Source organism: Mobula hypostoma, chromosome 7 (assembly GCF_963921235.1).
Source record: "Mobula hypostoma chromosome 7, sMobHyp1.1, whole genome shotgun sequence".
Taxonomy (NCBI): Eukaryota; Metazoa; Chordata; class Chondrichthyes; order Myliobatiformes; family Myliobatidae; genus Mobula; species Mobula hypostoma.
In genome coordinates, this window is record NC_086103.1 from 142736138 (window position 1) to 142758885 (window position 22748).

The following is a 22748-nucleotide window of genomic DNA, read 5'->3' on the forward strand; positions in this document are numbered from 1 at the left end:
AGCCTGTCTGGATCTGCTAGCTTTGCAATGTCAATTCCAACAGAGACAATGAATGGAATAAAGCCAACAAAGGAAAACACTGTACAAAACAGGCAATCCATTTCAAACACAAGATTCTGCAGATCCAGAGTAACAGCAGGTTAACCAGCATCTATGGAGAGGAATATACAGTCAACATCTTGGGCTGAGGCCTTTCACCAGTTACTCACTTATTGTTTAACTCAACTGAGATCTGCCATGTTTAGTTTCATCAGCTTTGGACATGGACAAATATAAACTTCAATAGGAGTGCTGGATAAATTCTTCAGCTGCAATCACAGCATCGAGGACAAGCTGTTCACTTTTTGAAGTCTCATTTAGGGGTTTAAGAAATTTCCTTTTATCACCCATGTTTTATTTTTATTTATGTAGAGATACAGCACAGAACAGGCACTTCTGACCCAATGAGCCGCATTGCCCAACAATCCACCCATTTAACCCTAGCTTAAATCACAAGACAAGTTACAATGACCTTTTAACCCATTAACTGTTACATCTTTGGAATGTGGGAGGAAATCAAAGCACTTGCAGGAAACTGAAGTGTTCCCAGAAAGGAATGAACAGGCGGCAACCTCCAACTCCTAAACTGTAATAATGCTGCGCTAACTACTACATTACCTTAGCGTATATCACCGGGGGGGGGGGGGGGGAGAGGAGGATTTCAGTGGACATACATTACATTCTGACAATATGGATCAGGTTTCAGGGTCCAGGTTATACCTTAACATGTTTGAATATTCTGAAATTCCTTCCATGATGCTTCCCACTTCTACTTTCTCTAAAAACTTTGAAGTGTTTGAAGATAAACATCCATTGACAATATTTACAGGGCAAACTGCAGAAGTCACAAAGGACAGTTGTGATGTGAGGAATTTCTGGTTAGTTTGTTCATGAAAAGAACTTCATTTGGCAACCTAGCCTTCACTATTAAATATTACCACTGAACACACTAGAGCAAAAAGTGCAAACATATGATCTAACACAATTAGGCATTTGATTACTACAACAAACTTACTGGAATTCAACTTGGCAAATTATTAATTTTATTCAATGGCTAACAAGGAATTAACAATGATATATATGATAGCAGGGAAATACCTGAGGAAATGAGCAAGTCAGTGTTTACTGCACCACTGAAAACACCTAGAGCAATTGAATGCCAATTACACCCACAATTAGTTTGATGAGTCATGTTGTGAAAGCCCTGCTATGAATCATCATGATGAGAGCAAGAAAAAGCATGAGACTGGAGATCTCACTAGAGCAGTGTGTCTTTATTGAACATAGTAGAATGCGAAATGCAATCTTCATCCATTGACTGATTTGTGAGTGCACCATAGAGGTCCACAAAGACCTATGCTTCATCGACTATACCAAAGCTTTTAATAAGGTAAGACACAAAGAGCTTATAAAAATCCTTCGGCACTTGGACACTGATGGCAAAGATCTCAGAATCATCAGAAACTTGTATTGGGAACAAAGAGCAGGACTGAAAGTTGAAAATGAGACAAATGATTTTGTCCAGATTAAGATAGTCAGAGAAAGTTGTGTTCTGTCGCCCGACCTATTCACCCTTTATAGCGAGAAGATTCTAAGAGAAATTAGCAATATTCCAGGCATGATAATTGGTGGATACAATTTGAACAACCTACAATACACAGATGACACAGTGCTGTTAGCTACTTCTAAAGCTCCAATAAATACTAGATAGAAGAAAGTGCAAAGAGAGTATCGATCATCAACTACAAGATGACTGAATGTATGGTTGTCACAAAGAAAAAAAATACAGAAATGCAAACTGAAACTGGGCAATGAAACAATTAAACAAACGTGGCAATTCAATTACTTAGGGCAGTGGTCCCCAACCACCAGGTTGCAAAGCATGTGCTACCGGGCCGTGAGGAAACGATATGAGTCAGCTGCACCTTGCCTCATTCCCTGTCACACACTGTTGAATTTGAACATAGGGTTGCCAACTGTCCCGTATTTGCCAGGACATCCCATATATTGGGCTAAATTGGTTTCTCCCATACGGGACCGCCCTTGTCCCGTATTTCCCCCGCGAAGGTTGAGCGGCATTCCAATGAAACCTTCTGTGCCGAAATGGCATAAAGCGAAAAAGCAATTACCATTAACTTATATGGGAAAATTTTTTGAGAGTTCCCAGACCCAAAAAATAACCTACCAAATAACACATAAAACCTAAAATAACACTAATATATAGTAAAAGCAGGAATGATATGATAAATACACAGCCTATATAAAGTAGAAATAATGTATGTACAGTATAGTTGGGAAGATTAAGCCAAAACCGATTTGTGGAAAAATAGTCAGCACTTACGCGCATGCGCACAGAGGTGCCCGCGCAAGGCTTCATGATCATGGTAGTCTTTCTCGGGGTAAACCCAAGTGTCCCGTATTTGACTGCTACTTTTGTCCCTTATTTGGGAGTGAGAAAGTTGGTAATCCTAACTGTAAAATACATGCTGAGGTGAGTTTAACCCTACTTGAACGCACCCTCCTCCCCCCCGGTCGGCCGGTCCGCAAGAATATTGTCAATATTAAACCGGTCCGCAGTGCAAAGAAGGTTGGGGACCCCTGACTTAGGGAGCATGATAACATCTGATGGCAGGGTTGATGTTGAAATTATGAGGAGAATTGGGATCTCTAAATGCACATTTGAGAGTTTGAGCAAGATACTAAAGAATAACACTTTTTACAGGGTACAAAACTCAGTGTTGTGATGCTACCTTTATTCCACACTAACATATGGAAGCGAATGTTGGAAAATACCAAAGCAAAATGAGGGAAGTCTCGAAGTTACAGAAATGTGACTTTTGAGAAGAATGGTGAAAATATTGTGGAAGGAGAATAGCAAACGAGGAAATGTTGCAAAAAGCTGGAATAGGAAGAAAGTCGATATCAATCAAGAAACAGCAGCTGGAATTTCTGGGACATGTACTTAAGAAAGAGAAGCTCAAACGTCTTGCAGTGAAGGGAAATGATGGAAGAAAAAGTTGAGGTCGATAGTGTATGACATTCATAAGTTGCATCAAGGGATGGACAGGCTAAAGTTTTGAAGGGCTTATTGAAACTTCAGATTAAAGACAGACGGAACACCATGATTGTCCACGTCACACAATGATGAATAAACAATTAGTTTAAGTATCAAAGAATTGCAATTGTGTGGAAATAAACATACTCTTTTAATAAATATCAAGTCCCCCAATGCCTTTTTCCCAACATGGAAGGTGCTAACTAATGCTGAAACATACAGTGCCACCAGAGCTAGCAGCTCTCCATGGTCCACCCAAGAAACTGCTTACCATAAGAGTCAAGAAGCAACATGGAACAACTATTCTCAGTGATGATGGGGTGGGTCTGGGTCTCATCAAAACTGAATAGTTTTCATTAAGATTAATCTTTAACTGACAGTTGCAAAATTATAGTTCATTTTCAGAGTTACTTAGCTGGAGATCACCCCAAAAAAAACTTCAAATAATCCTGCGTCAAAGCAAGCAGAACTGCCTCCACTGGGACCACAAAAAGTCTACTTGTAGCCCATCCACAATCCAACACAGTGGCATTTTTGCCATTAAAATTCTAACTTCTGGGCAACTTTGATGAAACACTGGTTAATACTCTGCTTGACACCAAACCTGACCAATGATTTGTGAGTAAACCCATTATATACAAAGTTAGCCCTAACCTTGGGGAGTTAAGGATGAAGATGTGAAAGGGTGAGTCAAGGGAAGCTACAACAGCACATCATCAAGTCTAGGAAGAGACTTAAGAGACCATAGTGCAAGACTGCTGTACCAGAGGGGCATCAGGGAATATTTGTATTTTGCTTCACAGAAATATGGCTGTCCCCCAATATTTCAGAAGCAGGGCTTCACCATTCTGTGCAAAGACAGGGCAGCTAGGTTTTTGTTTTAAAAAGGTAGAGGAGGAGGAAGATACTTTATGATTAACTCATCATAGTGCACAGACATGGGGGTTCTCTCTCAGTTCTGCTCACCTGACCTGGAACATCAGACAGTCAAATATCATCCTTTTTAACTGTCAGGAAAGTTTTCAGCCATCATCCTGATAGCACTGTATAAGTCAACCACCTTTTTGCTACATCTTATAACAAACAATTAACTCAAAATGGATCAATCATAAATTCATTTATTTTACTTGCAACAAGGGAAAACGAGCACTACATAAGAGCTGGTGACAGCTTTGAACAAACAGACAGCATCATCACATTCTTTAAACACAAGTATTGGCTACCAATGCTAGTTCAAGAGCAGCGTACATTCTGTTTGTCTGCTTAATCAGTAAACTTGACATTCTTCCAGTAACCAAATCGGCTTGTCTTTCTGCAGTTTGTGATATACCCAGGGTCCTTCAGCATAATGATTCATGAACACTATTAGCAAAGCACTCTGGTACAATACAGGTTCCATTTTGTTACAGACAAAAATGCCATCTTGTTACAAGTACATTTCCACACCACCTCCAGCCAATGTTAGGCAGGCACTGGAGGAGCTGAGCACTGTAATCAGCAGGCACTAAACACTTCATGCCTTCCCTATCATTGCACGGGATTTCAACAAGGCTAGCTTGAAGTCGTCTTTGAACAAATACCACCAACATATCACCTGTGGAACCAGAGGAGTGAACACACTTGACCACTGTTATGCCAGCATCAAGAACGCTTACCTTGCCATCCCCTGTCCACACTTTTGAAAGTCCAATCACCTGGCTGTACTTTTACTCCCAGCATATAGGCAGAGACCAGTGGTGATGACTGATAAGGTGTGGTCAAGGGAGGAAGAAGAGTGCTTACAGAACTACTTTGAGTTGGTGGACTGGACAATAATCAAGGATTCATCTTCAAATCTGAATGAATGCACCACAGGTGTCACCAACTTCATCAAGACTTGTGTGGACAAGTGTGTGCTCAAGAACATACTGAACATACCCCAACCAAAAGCCATGGAGAAATGAGGAGATTCATAGTCTGCTGAGGGCTAGTTCTGTGGCATTCAAGACCAATGATCCAGAACTATATAAGTAGTCCAGGTATGACCTATGGAAAGCTATATTAAGAGCGAATAAACAATTCAGATTGAGGTTAGAGACAGAATTGGATGCACATCAGCTCTCGCAAGGGGGTTGCAGGCCATTACTTACTACTAAGCAAAACCTAATATCATGAATGGCTGTGGTGCTCACTCCCAGATGAGGTCAACATCTTTTACGCACACTATGAAAAGGAGAATAAAACGACACCTATGTGAATCCTTGCAGCATCTAGTGACTCTGTGATCTCTGTCTCTGAGGCGGACGTTAGAGCATCTTTCAAGAGGGTGAACCCTCGCAAGGAGTCAATTAACTGGCGGGAGTGTTCAAGGCATCTTCAATCTCTCACTACTGCAGTTGGAGGTTGCCACATGCTTCAAAGGGTGACAATCATACTAGTGCCCAAGAAAAGCAAGTTGAGCGACCTCAATAACTATTGCCCAGTGAGACTCACAACAGTGACCAAGTGCTTTGACAGGTTGGTCATGGCTAGAATCAACTCCTGCCTAAGCAAGGACTTGGACCCGCTGCAATTTGCCTATCACCACAATACAGTCTACAGTGAATGCAATCTCACTGGCCCTCCACTCGGACAATAGTAATACCTACATCAGGCTATAGCTCAGCAATCAACACAATCAAAGTTGTAATCAACCAGCTTCAAAATCTGGGCTTCTATACTTCCCTTTGCAATGGGATCCTTGACTTCTGCACCAGGAGACCACAGTCAGTGCTGTTTGGAAACAGCATCTACTCGCTGACAAAAAACACTGGCGTACCTCAAGGATATGTGCTTAGCCCACTGCTCTACTCTCTCTATACCCATGACTGTGTGGTATACAGATGCAAGATAGATCAGTTAGCTGACTGGTCACAACAACAACCTTGCACTCAATGTCAGTAAGACCAAGGAATTGATTATGAACTTCAGAAAGGGTAAGACAAAGGAACACACACAGCAGTCCTCATCAGGCAATTTGCAATGGAAAGGGTGAGAAGTTTTAAATCCCTGGATGTCAACATCTCTAAAAATCTATCCTGGGCCCAACATATTTATGCAATTACAAATAAAGCATGACAGCAGCTATGTTTCATTAGGAGTTTGAGGTGACTTGGTATGTCACCAAAGACACTCACAAATTTCTACAGATATACTGTGGAGAGCATTCCAACTGGTTGCATCACTGTCTAGTATGGAGGGCCACTGCAAAGGATCAAAACAAGCTGCAGAAAGTTGTAAACTCAGCAAGCCCCATCATGGTCACTAGCCTTCCCAGCACTGAGGACACCCTCAAAAAGCGATGCCTCAAAAGAGTGGCATCCATCATTTAGGAACCCACCCCCCAACACCCAGGATGTGCCCTCTTCCCATTGCTACATCAGGGAGATGGTACAGGAGCCTCAAGATGTACACTGAACATTTCAGGAACAGTTCCCTCAAAACTTCAAAGTAAATTTTATTATGAAAATACATATATGTCACCGTGTACAACCCCAAGATTAATTTTCTTGTCAGCAAATCCATAGAATAGTAACTATAACAGAATCAATGAACGACCACCAAACTAGGGCTTTCAAACAGAGTGCAGAAGACGACATACTGTCCAAATGCAAAAAGAAAAAACAGTAATACAAATAAACAAGCAATAAATATTGAGAACATGAGATAAAGAGTCCCTGAAAGTGAGTCCATTGGTTGTGGAAACATGTCAATGATGAGGCAAGTGAAATTATCTTCTTTGTTCAAGAGCCTGATGGTTAAGGAGTAGTAACTGTTCTTGAACTTGATGGTGAGAGTACAAAGGCTCTCATAACCCTCTTCCTGATGGCAGCAGTGAGAAGAGAGCATGTCCTGAGTGATGGGGGTCTCTGATTATGGATGCCTCTTTCCTGCAGCATTTCATATAGATGTGCTCAATGGTTGGGAGGGCTTTACCTGTGATGGACTGGGCTGTATCCACTACTTTTTGTAGAATTTTCCATTCAAGGGCATTGGTGTTTCCATTCCTGCCTGTGGTGTAACCAGTCAATGTAGTCTCCACTACACATCTATCGAAGTTTGTCAAAGTTTTAGATGTCATACCGAATCTTCGCAAACTCCTAAGGAAGTAGAGTGCTGCTATGTTTTCTTCATAATTGCACTTGTGTGTTGGGCTCAGGACAGGTCCTCTGCAATAATAAAACCTACCAATTTTGAAGTTAATAACCCTCTTCACCTCTGATCCTCCAACTAGGACTGGCTCATGAACCTCTGGTTTCTTTCTCCTGAAGATTATAATCAGTTCTTGGTCTTGCTGACATTGAGGTTGTTGTTATGACACCATTCAGTCAGATTTTCAATCTCTCTCCTATATGCAGATTCACAACCAGCTTTGATTTGACCTACGACACTGGTGCCATTAGCAAACTCAAATATGGCATTGGAGCTGTACTTAGCCACACAGTCATAAGTGTAAAACGAGTAGAGCAGGGGGCTAAGCACACAGCATTGTGGTGCACACCTGCTGTTGGAAATCAGAGATGTTGCTGCCAATCTCAACTGACTGGGATCTGCAAATGAGGAAATCCAGGATCCAATTGCACAAGGAGGTATTAAGGCTTATTGAATTCTTGGATCTTATTGATTAGTTTTAAAGGGGTGATACAATTGAATGCTGAGCTGTAGTCAAGAAAGAGCATCCTGATGTATGCCTATTTGCTGTCCAGATGTTCCAGAGTTGAGTGAAGAGCCAATGAGACGGCCTCTGCTACGAACCTGTTGTTCTGGTAGACAAATTGCAGTAGATCTAAGTCACTTCAATCTTCCCCTTCACCATCAGATTTCTGAATGGACAATAAATCAATGAACACTACCTCACTATGTTTTCCTCTTTTTAAACTACAAATTTAATTTTTGTTGATATATACTTATTGTAATTTATAGTTTTTTTAAAAATTATTATGAAAGGCAAATTCCTGCTGCTGCAAAACAATAAATTGCAGGACATATGCCAGTGATAATAAACCTGATTCTGAAAAATTAAGGTGACAACAGACCTTGAAAATTTAGTTATTGCTTCTACCCTTGATTGACACCTATGTTAGAAGAGATAATCTAAGCACATCTTGAGGTACAGTAGGCAATGTGATGCTACAAAATACAGGTGTCCCCCGCTTTTCAAACGTTCGCTTTACGAAACCTCGCTGTTACGGAAGACCTACATTAGTTACCAGTTTTCACTAACAGAAGGTGTTTTTCACTGTTACGAAAAAAGGTAGTGCATGCCCCGAGCAGCCAAGCCCCTCCCCCGGAACTACATTCTCGCCGGCATTGCTTAAACATGTGCCTGTGAGCAGCCGTTAGCAAGATGAGTTCTAAGGTATTGGAACAGCCTAAAAGAGCTCCTAAGAGTGTTACACTTAGCATAAAACCAGACATAATTAAGCTTTTCGATCGTGGTGAATGAAGCAAAGACAAAGTGAGTCTGGCTTGTGGAAGTTGACGAAGATGATGCTGAAGAGGTTTTGGCATCCCATGACCAAGAACTGATCGATGAAGAGCTGATGCAATTGGAAGAGGAAAGAATGACAATCGAAACCAAATGCAGTAGCGAATGGACCGAAAGTGAAGTCGTCCAGGAACTGAACGTGAAGCAACTGCATGAGATGATAGAAAAATGCGCGAGGATAAGCAGTCAAGCATACTGTCATTTTTCAAGCCTTCCACATCAGCCACAGCAGACGACAAAGCTCATCCTTTGACATCGTGGCAGGCAGACATAGAAGAAGATGACCTGCCTGCCCTGATGGAAACAGACGATGATGAGATGACACCCCAGTGGTCCCAACCCCCGGGCCGCGGACCGATACATTGTCGCGGAGAATGCAGTGGTAGCCAGGATGCACCCAACACATCTTTAAGGAAAAAACCGAAATAAACAAGCTAATTAATTAGGTACCGCCCAGCACGTAAATGTCGGCCCAGATCAGAGGCGATTACGTCGCCTCTGATCTGGGCTGACATTTATGTGCCGAGTGGCACCTCGTTAATTAGCTTGTTTATTTCGGCTTTTTCTTAAAGATGTGCTGGGTGTGATCCGGCCACTGCTGGACCGCTGCATTCTTCACAGATCGGTATCGGTCGGCGGCCTGGAGGGTGGGGACCACTGCACCACCCCAACCTCCGACAACTCAGCCTAACAAACCATCATCAGTGTGCTCGGAGCTGTCTTCCCAATTCCGGTAAGTGATACTACACTATACAAACATTATTTCTACTTTATATAGGCTGTGTATTTTTATGTGTTATTTGGTATGATTTGGTAGGTTATTTTTTGGGTCTGCGAACGCTCACAAATTTTTCCCGTATAAATAAATGGTAATTGCTTCTTCACTTTACGACATTCCAGCTTACGAACCGTTTCATAGGAACGCTCTACCTTCAGATGGTGGGGGAAACCTGTACCACAAAAGCTGTCTGCATTGAAGATAATACCAAACCCAAAATCAAAGAAATAAATCCTTTTGATCACAACAGGAATAGAATATTTAGTAAACTAATTAGGAAAAAATAGTAACAATCAAAATAGAAAATTTAAATACATTTTTTTATAATTTTATTATATGCATTTTTAATGGGTGAAAAGAGCAGATGGATTCCTAGACAAAGCTCAGATGTTCTTTATTAGAATGACAGAAATAGAGCTCTAAAACCTAGTGAGTATTTTCTATAAACTTTATTCCATATTTCCACAAATTCCATATTTAGTCTTCACGTATTAGTGCTCCCTACCAATTCTCCTCTATGAATATCCATCTTCTTAAAAACCAATTACCACTTCCCTAAACCAAAAAGAGAAAATGTTTGAAATGTTACCATTTCAATTATATAGTTTACAGCCTTTATTCTAGATCCAAAATTAAGCTCAGCAACAACAAATCACAACCACAGTTTCCATTTGTTTTGAAAGCAGATGCCGAAACCATCCTACAGTTGCTACTTATAGTTCCTCTAAATGCATTGTGTTTTTCATTTTCCTTTTGCTTTGCATCATCTACGTCATTTAATCACCCCTTCCTTCCAGCTGATCACAGACCCCGTCTTTCCTCCTTTCACCACCCACTTGCCACTGTTTAGATTTGTTACATTTTCAAACTTTTCTAGTTATGTTCTAAGGGCTAGATCTGAAATATTTACTATTGTTTCTTCTCTTCATAGATGCTGCCCATGCTCTTAAGTAATCACTTTTGGATACCTTTACTGGTGATCTTTAGCATCATTCTATCTCAGCTTTTAAAAAGTCCTTGGATCAAAGTCCAGTGGATCATCTGGACACTTAGAGAATCCTGCAATGGTGATAGCACCCCATAGAACATACAATGGTTATTTCCAAAATATTATGAAAGTAACAACACAACTGTAGCTTTTATTCCTCTTTTTAGAGTGGAACATTACTTCATCTAGATTATCCTCTGATGAAGCCCAAATAGTTGCTGTCCATAAGGGCACTACATATTGTTTATTTTCTTTTTGGTTCATGTTAATATTCAAGGTTTCAGGAAATTATTACTTAGAAAATGCAATAAGGAAGATCTATTTCTATATATTGCCTATAATCTGTAACAAGCATTCATTTCATTGTCCTCAATAGTTAAAGTGAAATTTTCTAGATTTCCGATTTTCCAGGATTCTTTGTTTATATTTTTGTTTCTCTATTTATCTTTCTGCATGGATTATGTGGTTATGGAGTGGAAGAGAGCAGAAATAATATTGGAGGGTTGGGAAATGTCTAATTGTTAGTTCAGGTGTCTCTAGAGTGAGCCAAGATTAATGATTCAGTTGCTCTTTTCCCATTGATGATTTTTACTAACAGAAGAACTAAGACAAAAGTTGTCACAAGATGTGGCAGGCCTATTTAAACAATTGCTCATATTTTTCTTCCCGACAAACTTTGGAAAATCTTAAGTACTTTACTTTTTTTAATTTATCTCAAATTCCATCTATCATTATTGCCATCAATTTTTCCTCCACATTTATATAATACTTCCTTGACTCCATATACAACTTACAAACCTCCACACACTGAATCTAAGGTTCAATCCACATTACTGTATTGTTTTCGTTATATACAGCGGCATACAAAAGTTTGGGCACCCCGGTCAAAATTTCTGTTACTGTGAAGAGCTAAGTGAGTAAGAGACGAACTGATTTCCAAAAGACATAAAGTTAAAGATGACACATTTCTTTAATATTTTAAGATTACTTTTTTATTTTCATCTTTTACAGTTCCAAAATAACAAAAAAGGGAAAAGGGCCCGAAGCAAAAGTTTGGGCACCCTGCATGGTCAGTACTTAGTTACACCCCCTTTGGCAAGTATCACAGCTTGTAAATGCTTTCTGTAGCCAGCCATGAGTCTTTCAATTCCTGTTTGGGTGATTTTCGCTCATTCTTCCTTGCAAGTTCTGTGAGAATCTTGGGTCCTCTTGCATGCACTGCTCTTTTGAGGTCTATCCACAGATTTTCGATGATGTTTAGGTCGGGGGACTGTGAGGGCCATAGCAAAACCTTCAGCTTGCGCCTCTTGAGGTAGTCCATTGTGGATTTTGAGGTGTGTTTAGGTTCATTATCCTGTTGTAGAAGCCATCCACTTTTCATCTTCAGCTTTTTTACAGACGGTGTAATGTCTGCTTCCAGAATTTGCTGGTATTTAATTGAATTCATTCTTCCCTCTACCAGTGACACGTTCCCTGTGCCACTGGCTGCAACACAAGCCCAAAACATGATCGATCCATCCTCGTGCTTAACAGTTGGAGAGGTGTTCTTTCATCAGTCCACAGGACTTGTTTCCAAAATGCGTCAGGCTTGTTTAGATGTTCCTTTGCAAACTTCTGACGCTGAATTTTGTGGTGAGGACGCAGGAAAGGTTTTCTTCTGATGACTCTTCCATGAAGGTCATATTTGTGCAGGTGTCGCTGCACAGTAGAACAGTGCACCACTACTCCAGAGTCTGCTACATCTTCCTGAAGGTCTTTTGCAGTCAAACGGGGGTTTTAATTTGCCTTTCTAGCAATCACACGAGCAGTTCTCTCGGAAAGTTTTCTTGGTCTTTCAGACCTCAACTTGACCTCCACTGTTCCTGTTAACTGCCATTTCTTAATTACAATACAAACTGAGGAAACGGCTACCTGAAAACACTTTGCTATGCCCATGACTGCTGATTGTTGGGACAAGGTTTGAGGAGTCAGGGTATTTATAAAGCTTTGAAATTTGCATCACCTGGCCTTTCCTAACGATGACTGTGAACAAGCCATAGTCCTAACAAGCTAATGAAGGTCTGAGACCTTGGTAAAAGTTATCTGAGAGCTCAAATCTCTTGGGGTGCCCAAGCTTTTGCATGGTGCTCCTTTCCTTTTTTTCTACTCTAAAACTGTACAAAACAAAAATAATACACTAATCTTGCTTCAAATGTTTGCTTGGTTGATTAATTGATAATAGTACTTCCACTTCAAATTTATTTTTGTGATCATTAAGAGCTCAGGATTGTGCTGTTAATCCTCTCTAAAAGTTAGCGCAACTCTGATATCTTGATGCTCTTGTGTACACGTAAAGTGGAAGTCACAATGAAAACATTTCAGTAGCTAAATGAATTTAACAGTAATTGCTGTATCTTATCCACAATAAGAACAGCATTAATTCTTATAATAAATTTGGTTTACTATCTCTTATCCAAACGATTTTAGAATTCCTAATCTGTATATGGTGAATTGAAGTTGACCATTTACACAAAAACCTTATCACCACAGAGAGCATTTTATTATTCGGCTGGTTAACAATTTGTAACATAACTTCTAAAATAGCTTTGCTTTTATTTTTAAAAGGGTATGAAAGTAATTGAATCAGAGTTCTTCATTTTAAAACTCTCCACCCACTGCAGGATCCAAGTTCACAGATTTCCAGAACTTGTCTAACAACTATTACACAACATTTTTCTTTGCTCTAACTTCTCTGAAAAATCAATGCACCCCTCCCCCCATAATTTCATAACTTAAAGAACAAGTAGGAAAACATGCAGTCACAAAAAAATATAGCGCAAGTCCCAGAGTGTGATGGCCCTGTAGACTGATGGTGACTGGGATGTTGTCCTGGAGCCTCTACTTCATTGGAACTGAAATCAGTATTAGAATGTTATTACTTTTATGTAGCTCCTCACCACTTGTTCCTTAAGTTATGAGTTGCCTGATGAGATGAACAAGAGGGCTCAATGTCTCTGTCAGAGATAGATCTTGAAATTTTTGTTATGTCCCCTTTGACCACTACCAACTTTTATCAATGTACTACAGGAAGATACCATCATGGCATGATATGGCAATTGCTCTACCCATGATTGCAAGCAACTACAGAGAATTATGGACACAGCTCAGCACACCACAGAAACCAGCCTCTCCTCAATGGATTCTGTCTACACTTCTCACCGTCTCAATAAAGCAACCAATATAATTAAAGACAACATCCACTTCAGATATTCCCTCTTCAATAAGATTGACTCTTGACCTCAGTCTACCTTGTTATAACCTTGAACTTCATTCTCCACTTACAATGTTTTCCACTGTAAAACAATTAGTCACATTTAATTCCCTAATTGTTTTCCTTTGTACTACAGTACCATAATGTAATTACATGACCTCTATGGACAACATGCAAATAAGGTTTTCACTGTATTTGGGTACGTGACATATTTACCAATCTTGACAAACGACCAGGTGGGTAGGGTCCTGCACATTCTGCCATTTACTACAGTTTGCATGGTCTCTACGAATGAAGGCAAGGTTGTCAAAGCCATCCTGAATATTCCTTCTCCATTCTGAAGGGCCAGGAATCAAAGATTCCCACGTCTTTGGTGCTGTTGTTTTGTTTCACGGAGGCTTTCAGAACATTCTGAAAATGTTTGCCCAGTCCATATCTGCCATGATGGTGTTTAGAGGAGTGTGTGTGTTTTAAAATAACCATGTGGCCTGCTAATCAAAGCCAAATTAGTATAACTAGGGCTTCAGTGCTGGGGATGCTGGCCTGTGAGAAGAATCTGATGCAGTTTTGCTTATCCTGCCAACAGATTCAGTTGATTTTATGCAGATAGCACAGGTGGTGGCTCTCCAGTGCTTTGGACATTGAGCTCTTGATCTTCAAAGACTCTTTCTCAGACATCCACACTGTGTGATGTTACTTTTAAAGCAATAGTACATTCCAAAAGCTGCCTTCAGTGGAAGTTGGCTGCAAAAACATGGGAAATAATCCATGTTTTTTTTCCAGGGTCTCATCAGGAACCTTTGTTGTTGGGGGAAATGTGGTATAATGGGGGTCGTCTCTTTGACCACAAAAGCCTTGAGAGGGACTGTGAAGAAATTAGTCTCCACCTTACATCTACAACAACAATAACATGCAAGCTTTGGGCTTAAATAATGGATCTACAAGAAAAGCTCCATTATCACCTCAGTTCTTTTCTCAATCTTTAATGCCACAATAATGCATGCTAATTCCACCAAGCTCCCAGTGGAATAGAGCTAATCTGTAGGGTTATCTAGGAAACCATTCAATTTACTTTGCAGGTATTCCACTGCCTAATTCACCCTAACGTCAGTCAAGGACAGTGGCTGCACTTGTGTATATTCAGAGACTAAACTGCCAGGTTATTATCAATTTGTTTACTGAAGTGAATCAAACTTGGTATTTCCACAAAGTAAAGATCCACTACCAACAAGAATTTAAAGATGGTGGTCATCAGGATTTTTTTTTCTACATATAATTAAAATGAGCTAAATTGACAACATAAACAGTTGACAAGATGCACAAAAGATGGCTGATCAACTTATTAGTATTCACCCAGATATCTCCACATGACAGCAGAAATTAGGTCATAGTCATACAACACAAAAACAGACTTCCAGCCCAATGCCCCCAGTCCCATTCGCCCACATTAGGACCACATCCTTCCAACTTGCTTATTTTTAAATACCTCTTGAACATAATAATTGAACCTGACTCCACCTCCTCTAGCAGTGCATTTCAGATATCAACCACTTTGCATATAAAAAACTCTCTTACAACCTTGTGTTCTTGCTTTAGATACCTACTTCTTACAATACCTTAAAACTGATAAGCTAATTTTCAAACTCTTTCTGTTTATACACAAACATATTTTAAATAAAATGACAGATTTCAGAGATTTTACAACAAGGTAACATTTGGTCAAGCAACAAATTATTTCTTTGCCAGGTGTGGTTTATGGACATGATGCTAGGCAAAACAAAATACCATTTCAATTTTTTTTGTATGTCATTAATCTGTCATGATAAACCCAAGATAATAACATCAGCACATTCATCTTCCAAAATAGGCAGCAGCTTCAATAATCTAATGGTAACTAAATGCTCAATGCCAATTATAAAAGTATGGTTAATGTTTTGACTATAGATTGCTAGTTTTTTGAAAATTAATGCTCAATTTATTTTTTTCTATTAAGAGATATCAATGGTGAGCTTGTTATGATAGATGAATGTTTGGATTATTATTTTTTATCTTTGTTATAGGTCAGTGAGTTCAATGAAAAATGTGTTTAGAATGTGGGTGGAAACTGTTGATTATTACCATATGTCTGCTGCTATCTCCTGCTCCACATGATGAGTAGCAGAACCAGAAATTTCACGAGACTAGATTTTGAGGTTTTCTGTATGTACTTTTGAGTACTGAAATATTGCAAAAGAGATGGCAAAGACTAGCATTCCATGACAATCACAACATTCAGAATGGAGAAGTATCAATTTGTTTCATACATATACTTTCAAGTAAATTTTTAACTAAAACCACCATTTAGCCTATTAAGATAAAAATTAACTTTTCCAGTTGTAAAATATTTTGTAGTCTATACCTTGTCAATGTTTTCCTTTTTGGATATATTGCACATCTCAAACCAATGAAATTAATAATGCTAACTATGCTCTCTCTTATTCCCTGGATTCTTCCATGAATTACATTTTTTGAAAGTGACTTGTTTCTCCAAGTCATCCAAGTTGTTCAAACTTATGAATAATTCACTATAACTTTTTCCAAAATATGCCCAAGAAAACAAACCTCCACTAGTAACAGATTCATTATTTACTAAAACTTTGATAATCCAGAATTTTTGAGACATTTAAAAAGAAACAAATAATTGAAGTTTAAAAGTGTCATAGTTTTTCCCCCCAAATGGTTAATTTTTAATAGTTTTACAAAGATTAAGCACGGAAAAATACTAGCTGCGAATGGTTTTCACTTTAGTCTTATTTGCAAGACATATACTGTTCAGCCCACATAATCCAAACGGTCGTGCCAAGCCCTAGTGCCTCTGGGTCTTTTCATCTAGCAAGTTCTTCTTCAGGGATGTAAATGCATCAGGTCCAGAAGCAATTCATTTTCTAGTGGCAAATGTGGGTGTCAAGCAAAAATTAGGCCATGTTTTCTTTGCTTTAAATTGCAGCTATATGTTCAAAATCCAATTCCTTACTCTAACAAAATAATACTCTAATTTGCCAACATATTTAAATCACTTGATTTCAAAACTGTCATCACATTTGTACTTGTTGGAATGACGTAACTGCAAGTCTTCCTTTGAAGCAAATTAAATCAAGCTGATTAAATCAAAATGCTAGAGGAACTCAGTAGTCAGGCAGCATCTATGGTGGGAATTAAACAGTTGATGTTTTGGTAGAATCCTCATGAGGTCTGAAAAAGACAGGGACATAAGCCAATATAAAATGGTGAGGGGAGGGGAAGGAGTACAAGCTGGCAGGTGATAGGTAGGTGGGGAGAGGGTGAAGTAAGAAACTGGGAGGTGATAGGTAGAAGAGGTAAAGAGCAGAAGGAGGAATCTAAAAGGAAGAGAGTGGACCATGGAATAAAGGGGAAGAAGGGAACCAGAGGGAAGTGATGGGTAGGTGAGGAAAATAGATGGGGGTGAGAGAGTAAACAAAATGGAGAATGGAAAAAGAGAGAAGAGGTATCAGGTTGGAGGCTACTCAAGTAGAATAAGAGGTGCTGTTCCTCTAGTCAGAGTAACCTCATCGTGGCAGTAGAGGAAGCCATGGACAGACATATTCATATGGGAATGGAAAATCAAATTAAAATGGATAGCCACTGGGAGACCCTGCCTTTCCGGTGGACAGAGCAAAGGTGCATAACAGAGTAGTTCCCTAATCTACATTCAGTCTCTTTGATGTAAAGGATGCCAAGCTGGGAGCACAAGATACAACTGTTAACTCAACAGACCTGCAGGTGAAGTGCTGCCTCAACTAGGAGGACTGTTTGGTGCCCTGAATGGTGGTGAGGGAGGAGGTGAAGGGGCAAGTGTAGCACTTGTCATACTTGCAGGATGAAGTGAAAAGAGGGAGATCAGTGGAGAAGGATGAGCAGACAAGGGAACAAGACATAGAAAGTGATCCCTGCCTGAATCCGTGGGTGATTGGTTGGTTGGTTGGTTGGTTGGTTTGTTGGTTGTAGGAAAATTATGCTTGTGGTAGGATTCTGCTGGAGAAGACAAAAATTATAGAGAATGAGGCTTGTGGAGTGGTTAGGACATCAAGAGGATGAGGTGGGGGCAGATACTTCCCCTTTACCCAGTCTTCCCTATCACCTGCCAGCTTGTACTCTACCCCCCACCCCCCTCATCCCACCTTCTTATTCCGGCTCCTGTCCCCTTCTTTCCTGTCCTGATGTGGTGTCTTGGCTCAAACTGACAACTGCTTATTCCACTCCATGGACGCTGTTTGACCTGCTGAGTTCCTTCAGCATTTTGTGTGTGTTGCTCAAGGTTTCCAGCATCTGCAGAATCCCATGTTTAAGTTAATCCAATTATCACATTTCAGACTCAAAGATGAATCCCTGAATACTGTCCAGTCCACCAACTCAAAGCAGTCTTGTAAGCGCTCAACCGCCTCCCTTGTCCATACCTCCTTGATCCTCTCTGCAGTCTTTAGTCTCTGCTAATACTCAGGGAGTAGAGGTACAGCTGGATGATCTGACTTTCCAAAGAGTGGGGTGACACAGTAAGTGCTCTTGATGGTCGTATAACAATGGTCCATTGTGGTGGTTCTTCTGGTTGCACAAATGGTATGCTGGTGATAATTATTTAGAGACTTTTTCAAGCTGGCTTGTTTAAAATCACCCAAAATGTCGGGGAAGGCATCAGGTGCGCTGTTCCATGCCTATTGATTACTTTGCTCAGTTCATCTAGACCCAGCTTGACAAGGGCCTGAGATGGGATCTATACAGCTACCAAGTTGATGGTTGAAAACTTGCAGCAGATAAAATGGACAACCCTTGATTGCAAGATGTTCCAGGTCGCGTGAGCAGGACTGGGACAGAACCATTGCATATTACAATGTACTGTATTTATGCTATTTTTTTTAAATCAAGGACAAAACATATAAAGTGCCCAAGAGAGAGTACTAAGCTTGCAAAAATATACTTTTCTTAATTAATTGTAGGCTGAAATTCAAACGAACTGCACTAATTTGTCAAAATTCTTTGTGCTTCTAAATCAAGGATGTAAAACAGAATCCTCAAAATAACATGTACAGAAAAAACTTTGTATGTCAGACCACTAATCAAGTAATGCTCCCAAAGACATTATTTGAGATAATGCAGTTCAGTTATGATATTAATTTCTATTTCTGTTGTTTTCAGTCATCCCATCAATATAAAATTGGTAAAAATGGTTGATTAAATAATCTTTTTTATTATTAATAATCCATCTTCATGACATTAGCCACAACATATTACTTCTGTACATTAACATTCTTAAAATATTGTGGTAACGGCTTCACTTAGCAGCGTACTGAAAGTTTCCAACAAGTTGTTTATTTCTAAACTATCAAAGCTCAGAGATTCAATCATCACTCCTGGTCTGAGTCTGTACATATTTTTGTTCAGTTAATATTTGGCATATGCATTACTTGGCTCAGCTCTCTCTGAAATAGTTATACCACGGGGTCCTTTATTTGGCTCGCAGAGGCAGTTTTTTTTCCCCAGACACAAATTAATCTAGATTACTAAAATCCATTCCTAAACTTGTTTCAAAATTTAAATTCAAATGAATCAATACTAAATCAACAAAAATCACTGAACTAAAAAGGGTACTCTCATTCTTATTAATGTTCCATACTGTAGGCTTCTGTGATATGAAATTCCAGTCAACGAAAATTGGAGAACTCTTCTCTATAGTAATACAACAGACACTGAATACTACTATAGAGCACCAACTAAAATAGCTATGAAACAATAAACATGGTTTGCACATTAAAGAGGTACTCTGCACCACTGGAAAGCAAATAAATATAGACAGTGCTGAAGCAGTTCGTGCTGTTGCTTCATGGCTCCAAGGACCTGATTTAATCCTGACCTTGGGACTCTCTATGTAGATTGCATGTCCTCTTTAAAAACCTATGGCTTTCTTCCAGTTGAAGGCCATGTATCACAGAAAATAAGTTGAAGGAGTACAGGAAGATAAGAAAAAGGAGAAAAGTGACCAATGGGGTTGTTCCCAAGGGAACAGCATGGATCAATGGGCCAAATGGCATCTTTCTATGTTTATAAGACAACTTTGTGGAAAACTGCTCAAGTATATCCTACAAACAGGGCAAATCCAAGCAGACAAACCTGATGACAATATGGATGTAAAACCTTACTTCTTGAAGAAATTACCATCCTTAACCAATGTGTCACACTAAAGAGTCTACTGACTTAATTCAATAGTGAAAACCTTCCAACAGACAAATTTCATTCAAGGGATGTAAACTGCATAGGATGAGCTAGAACTAATTGCCCTTGAGATGGTGATGGGTTGCCTTCTTGAACTACTGCTGTCCTCAAGGTGCAACTATATCAACAATGCAATTAGGCAGTGTATTCCAGTAAAGCTGAAAGAACAACAACATACTACAAAGTTAGGATGGTGTGTGGCTTAGAGGGCAACTTATTATAAAAGACAATGTTGATTATTAACAGGATTTACAAGCAAGAAACCAAGTAGTAACAAAGTGTAAAATACATTGATGCATTTGATTTCTATAAATTAACCATGCGTTTCCTCAAATTTCAACATCACTTTATACAACTGTATAATACAAAATGTTCAAGCCGGTATTAAAACACACAAATTTACTCGCTGTCCACAAAACAACAATTATTTTCCGAATTCTCAAAAGAGACATGGATTTAACCTTTTTGTAGAATTTTGTGTTATCGTTTGTGATTTGAATATTTTCTGGAGGTTTGGCTAATACTTATACTTCATCATTAAACAATATTAACACAAATTATCTCATTGTTATTGTGCTGTTATTTGATAGCTTGTTCCATAAATCAGCTGTTGGGCTCACTACATTTAGGAGCACAACACAAACATTTAATTGGATTTAAGAGTTTCAGGCATAATACAAAAGCAAATTTGTTCTTTATTTTTATTATACCTTCATAGATTAATCTTACTGTAGATAGGATACATCTTTTTCTGGACCAATTAGTTAAAATACCTGGAAGGATCAATGGATTTTGTAACAATCAAGAAATATACAAAATTTGAACACATATTGTCCAGCCAATCCATGCAGAATCATTGTTTCTGCCTGGTCTTGCCCTAATAAAAGAAGTTCTTCCAACCTTGATTCCATTCGCCCACGTCCAGTTCATGATATTTCATATACCCTCCAGTGACTGTAACAAATTCCACGGCCAACATGTTTATATCAAAATGGATACACAATCACTCCACACCTTCATCCCACTACTAGAGGGTCTGAGGGCTCTCTACTCCTTGAACAGAGGTCCAACCAGCTTTCCCTCACCAACACTCTTGTTTGCCTGGCTGAAAACATCCTCAGGTTAAACAGCTACTACTTCAATTTAAACAAAATAAAGCAAAATAAGTTATCAAAGCAGATAGCAAGTAAAGGTACCTGTTAAATTTCAGTAGAAGTATAGATACTACTAACAATGAGCAGTGCCCTTTTCTCTACTCCTATTTCGATCAGAATTTAGAAAGACTATTTTATATATATCCCTCTTAAAATTGGTTTACCCACTCTCCTTTCCAATATGCAACATGACCAGTTCCAATAACCGAACAACCAATGCACAATCACAGAATGTAAGTTAGTACCCCAGCCTGCTCTGAAGGGTAATCTAGAAATAGAGTCAGAAAGACCCTTCCACGTTAATGTTGTGATTCTGATAAAAAATGAAAATCTCTTTTGAAATCAGTGTTTCTAAAATACGAAAGGTCGGCACAGACAGGCCACAAAGTGGCTCCATTAAGGGGAATTGGATCATGAAGTAGAGAATGTATTTTTCAAATGTGAATGCACACATGGGATTGCTAATATGAGAAGTACTTACCCTCAAAACCTCTCTTCAGCAACTGACCAGGTATGTTATACCTCAGGACACTTTAAGGCCCAAGCAAATCTAGTAGATGAGTGCACTAGCTAATTACTGCCCATGCTGTATTTAATCTATCCAGATAGTGCCCGTAAAATAAGGACTAACTTCAACCACATGACTCTCTCAAAGTACTAAGGCATCTGTATACATCATATTCTTGAATCGTGGTTTCAGGTTTGGGTCTCTGACCTACTTTAATTTCGAAGTATGGGTAAATCTATCGTTTACAATCTCAATGTTATTCACTTGCATCTGAATGTTATTCTCTCTCAGCAACACCAAAACACTCAATAAAAATGGAAATACAAGGTACTTCCCTCCCATCAATGCGTATAGACTAGTTACCACGTCTAGTAAACATCACTTGTTTGCATGTTGTTAGTGAATGTCAACAAAACTAAAAGGAATTACAACCGACAACTTAAATTTTACGGACATCTGAACTGAATGCTTCTGTGATAGTTTCTAACCCAATAAGTGGATGTTAATGTGGTCCTTTGATGGCAGGCTGAGGGGCAGTACTCGTTGTCAGCGGCGAGTCCGTCTCACTGACAGTCCTACAACTTTGCTTACCTGCTGCTCGGCTGCGTAGACTCTGTACCTACGGCTCAGGCTGTTGCCGCTCCACCACCTGCCACCGCCGTGAAACACCAAGCCCCCGACTCCAGCAGCTCCTAAACCCAGCAGGACCGCGGGACTCAGCCGTTGCCGACTGACAGCACTCCTCAGGACGTTTAAAGTTGCTGCAGATTGCCTGAACATCAGCGACAACCACCTCCAAGTCGCCATTTTGGCGGAAGTTTGGAGAAATCTCGCGAGAGATGGATATCAACACATGGAGCTGGTCGTGAAATTCTGTTTATATTTCTGCGTTGCTCCAAGTTGTCAGCGTTCCCGTGTCGTTAGTATATATTCAGCATACAAACAACGTATAACTCACAGTAAATACGTTCATATTTGTCATAATTTTAGAGGGTTTTTACAAAAAATCTAGCACAGTAACAGATATTTCAGCTTACTTGAAAAGGTTATTATACATGAATGTTCTAGGTGGTCAGATCACGAACAAGGTAAAATCTGCAGATGCTCGAAATCTAAAGCAACACACACACAATCCTGGAGGAACTCAGCGGGCCAGGCAGCATCTATAGAAAGTAATATTGTCTATCTTTCTGGCCCAGGGTCTCT

General features: G+C 39.5%; 1 protein-coding gene across 1 annotated transcript in view; it reads right to left on the minus strand.

Annotated features, from left to right (window-relative positions):
* Positions 1–22360, minus strand: part of micu2 (mitochondrial calcium uptake 2) — a 428019-nt gene extending 405659 nt beyond the window's left edge. Inside the window, exon 1 of the mRNA XM_063054190.1 lies at positions 22134–22360. Within this exon, the coding sequence (XP_062910260.1) occupies positions 22134–22349 (216 nt within the window). The 5' untranslated portion in view covers positions 22350–22360. The remainder of the gene's footprint in view (positions 1–22133) is intronic.
* Positions 22361–22748: the final 388 nt, after the last annotated feature.